Source organism: Branchiostoma floridae, chromosome 6 (genome assembly GCF_000003815.2).
Source record: "Branchiostoma floridae strain S238N-H82 chromosome 6, Bfl_VNyyK, whole genome shotgun sequence".
In the NCBI taxonomy this organism is placed as follows: domain Eukaryota; kingdom Metazoa; phylum Chordata; class Leptocardii; order Amphioxiformes; family Branchiostomatidae; genus Branchiostoma; species Branchiostoma floridae.
Window position 1 is genome coordinate 21,431,721 of NC_049984.1, and position 3,030 is coordinate 21,434,750.

A 3,030-nucleotide genomic window follows, 5' to 3' on the forward strand; every position below is an offset into this window, starting at 1 on the left:
GGAGAACGACCCAGAGGTACTCTTGTATTGTGTGGATACTACAGACTTGCCGATCCGACTTTCGAAAGTATCCTGCCTGAAAATAACCGTAAGACGGTGTCATATCGCGATACCGAGCGACCCCCCAAACGTTCGGCGGCTGTGCATGATTGCCGACCGGGACGTCGATCGTCTACTCGCCGGTGTGTTTTCGCCGACGAAACTCAAGATAACATCGAGTTCTACAGTTGAAGTAAGGATGGCATGATTTCACAGTCTTATTGCATGATCTACGTAAGTTGCTTTGGCCAAAGACAAGGCCAAAGACGTGGGAAATTACGACCGAGAATGGCGACAAAACCTTTCAAAACAAAAGATGGTGGGAGGGGGGGAATGATAATAACACGTCTTCGCCGGAGTGTTTTCGCCGACGAAACTCAAGATAACATCGAGTTCTACAGTTGAAGTAAGGATGGCATGATTTCACAGTCTTATTGCATGATCTACGTAAGTTGCTTTGGCCAAAGACGTGGGAAATTACGACCGAGAATGGCGACAAAACGTGTCAAAACAAAAGATGGTGGGAGGGGGGGCGGGGGAAATGCTAGTAGATCTTTGCACAATGATAGCGCACTCACACAATTTACCGACTTATGCATCCAATACGAGGTGTGTAATGATAATTAAAAGTTTTATATTCGAAACTTGAGTAAATTCTGACAGAGAATGGAGACAAAAGTTGTCAAAAAGAAGTCATAGGGCAAATGATTATTGATAACTTGACTTTTTGTACTGACTTTCTTTCGCCTAGCTTTCCATTGCATGTTTTCGTGCCAACTGTAACTAGTAAATAATTTTATCACACTATTTCTACAGCTATGAATAGATAGCCGTTAGAACAATTTAAGTGTGAAAGCCAATGTCAGATGTGCAGGCCCGCAAAAGTAATGTAAACTAAAGTTAACCCTTTCTGCTTTTCATTTTCAGTTCCATGCTCCTGAAGATCATGGTAACAGGGAAAACCTGTGGGGAACACTTCTTTGGGAGTTTGAAGTTTTACAGACAAGCAGGGCAGATGCAAGACAACATCCATTGACAGGTGGCATACCATCAGACTTGCCATGTCAGAGGGACCTGTATCCTGTTGACCCAACCTTACCTGATGCTGACAAATGCAACTGTCAGAGACATACAAACCAATTGCACATTCTTGTAAACATGGTGGCTGGTCATCAAGATCCAATTGCTGACACTTTGGCTGGATTGGATTTGTCTGATGAGGATGCTGCTGAGGGGGATGAAGGTAGCCATTCCGAAGACGAGCCTGAAGACAACTCAGACACTGATGCACAAACACAGACAAATGACGATTTGGCAAGTGGCCAGATATTCCCTGTTGTGGGGTCAAGCTGGCAAGCTTGCTACCAGGAGTCCCTGGACAAATGTAGTGCCCTGAGGCGTGATGGACATGAAGTAAACGTGCGAGCCACCTTCGAACCATCAAATCTGAAGGACAAAAATGCACTTAAATTTGAAGTGTTTGTGGACAGCGTATGGAGTATCATAGGTTATTGTCCAGTTCGCACGATTCCAAAACTAACTCGGGCAATAAACAAAGGGGAAGTTATGTCAATTGTCATGGACAGGCTAAAGCTGGAATACTGTATTCCTGCTAAAAAGAGATTGTATCGGGCATATCTTAAGATTGTTAAGAAAGGGACGTGGGAAAGAGACAACCTCAGTTTTAAGTACAATGATGTGATTGCACCTTGATGTTTATCTCTGGAATGATCACTGCACTTGTGTACAGTGATCATCTTTACAGATTTCTGCCTTGAACCAAGCAGTGATTGATGTAACAATGCGAAAGTAAGGAACAATGCAACAAATGTATTTCTTCAACATAAACAAACAATCTATAGTTAGTAGTATCAAAGTCTGCAACATACCTGAGATAAAGATTTCAAGCACATTCAAAGATACTTAATAAGAAACTCTAAATTGCTTAACTTGTCAACTGCAACAAAACAAACAGTACATATTAGGTTGTCATACATTTTTGTTTCATACTAGGCTATAGCTTGCAGTAACATGGTTCGTAACCCCAAAACAAGTTTAACAAAGTTGCATTTAGAAATATAAAAACATCTGGATACAAAAAAGTCTTGATAACAAACATGTGCACATGTACCTCTTATCACTTGTTCCAAAACGACTCAGTTTTACTTACACAGTAAATAAATGCCAAGATACATGTTCTTATGATATGGTGTAATGTCACAATACATAGTGATTCCTTTTCTTTGATTGGAAGTCTACGCAATATATTATCCTTCCATGTTTTTGCTTTGTTATATATATATATACTCTAACTTTGTTTCAGAATAAAAAATACAAAGAGTGTCTTTGTTGTGCATCTGGCCCAAATGTCTAAATGCAACTATTCTAATAACCTTTCAAAACTCAATGTAATGGTTACTGGTATACAACACTTGATCAAATGCAACATCATGATAAATAAAAGATGTGTATAGAAAGAAACGTTTCTAAATCAACAAACATGGGGCATCTTTTCTCTAATGATTGTCATAAATCTCATGTTTTGCTTTGTACATTGTGATAAAGTTTTCATATAAAAATACAAATATCTTCTTTGGTTAAGTGTATGGCTTAAACATGTCTTTGCAACAATATGTGTATCCTGAAAATAATACCACATCTTTATGAGTTCCTGAGATGTTTATATACAATAACTAACAACATGTCCAGTATAAACATAGCTTCAAAACATATCAAATCATATAGTCTCTTCTGTTAACACCTGCACGAGTATGGCTAGTTTCAAAGAAGATACAAACTTATTTGTGCGTGTAGTGTCCTGATTTTTCCATGACCAGAACTGACACAATACTAGTACATGTACCAGCAATTAAAAAGCCAAGTCGGGAGAATACATCTCCATGACTTTGTTATGTATAAGGTTACACTTGCATCTCCAAAGAAAAAATTATCTAGCAGTGTGTGAGTCTGTATGACTAATTGAAGCATGAC

The 3,030-nt window shown here is 38.9% G+C and overlaps 1 protein-coding gene across 1 annotated transcript; it reads left to right on the forward strand.

Annotated features, from left to right (window-relative positions):
* Window positions 1-6: 6 nt before the first annotated feature.
* Window positions 7-2,538, forward strand: LOC118417063. Its single transcript, XM_035822431.1, has 2 exons — window positions 7-232; window positions 967-2,538. Exons 1-2 carry the CDS (start codon window positions 146-148, stop codon window positions 1,750-1,752), a joined length of 873 nt encoding a protein of 290 aa, XP_035678324.1. The 5' UTR covers window positions 7-145; the 3' UTR covers window positions 1,753-2,538.
* Window positions 2,539-3,030: the final 492 nt, after the last annotated feature.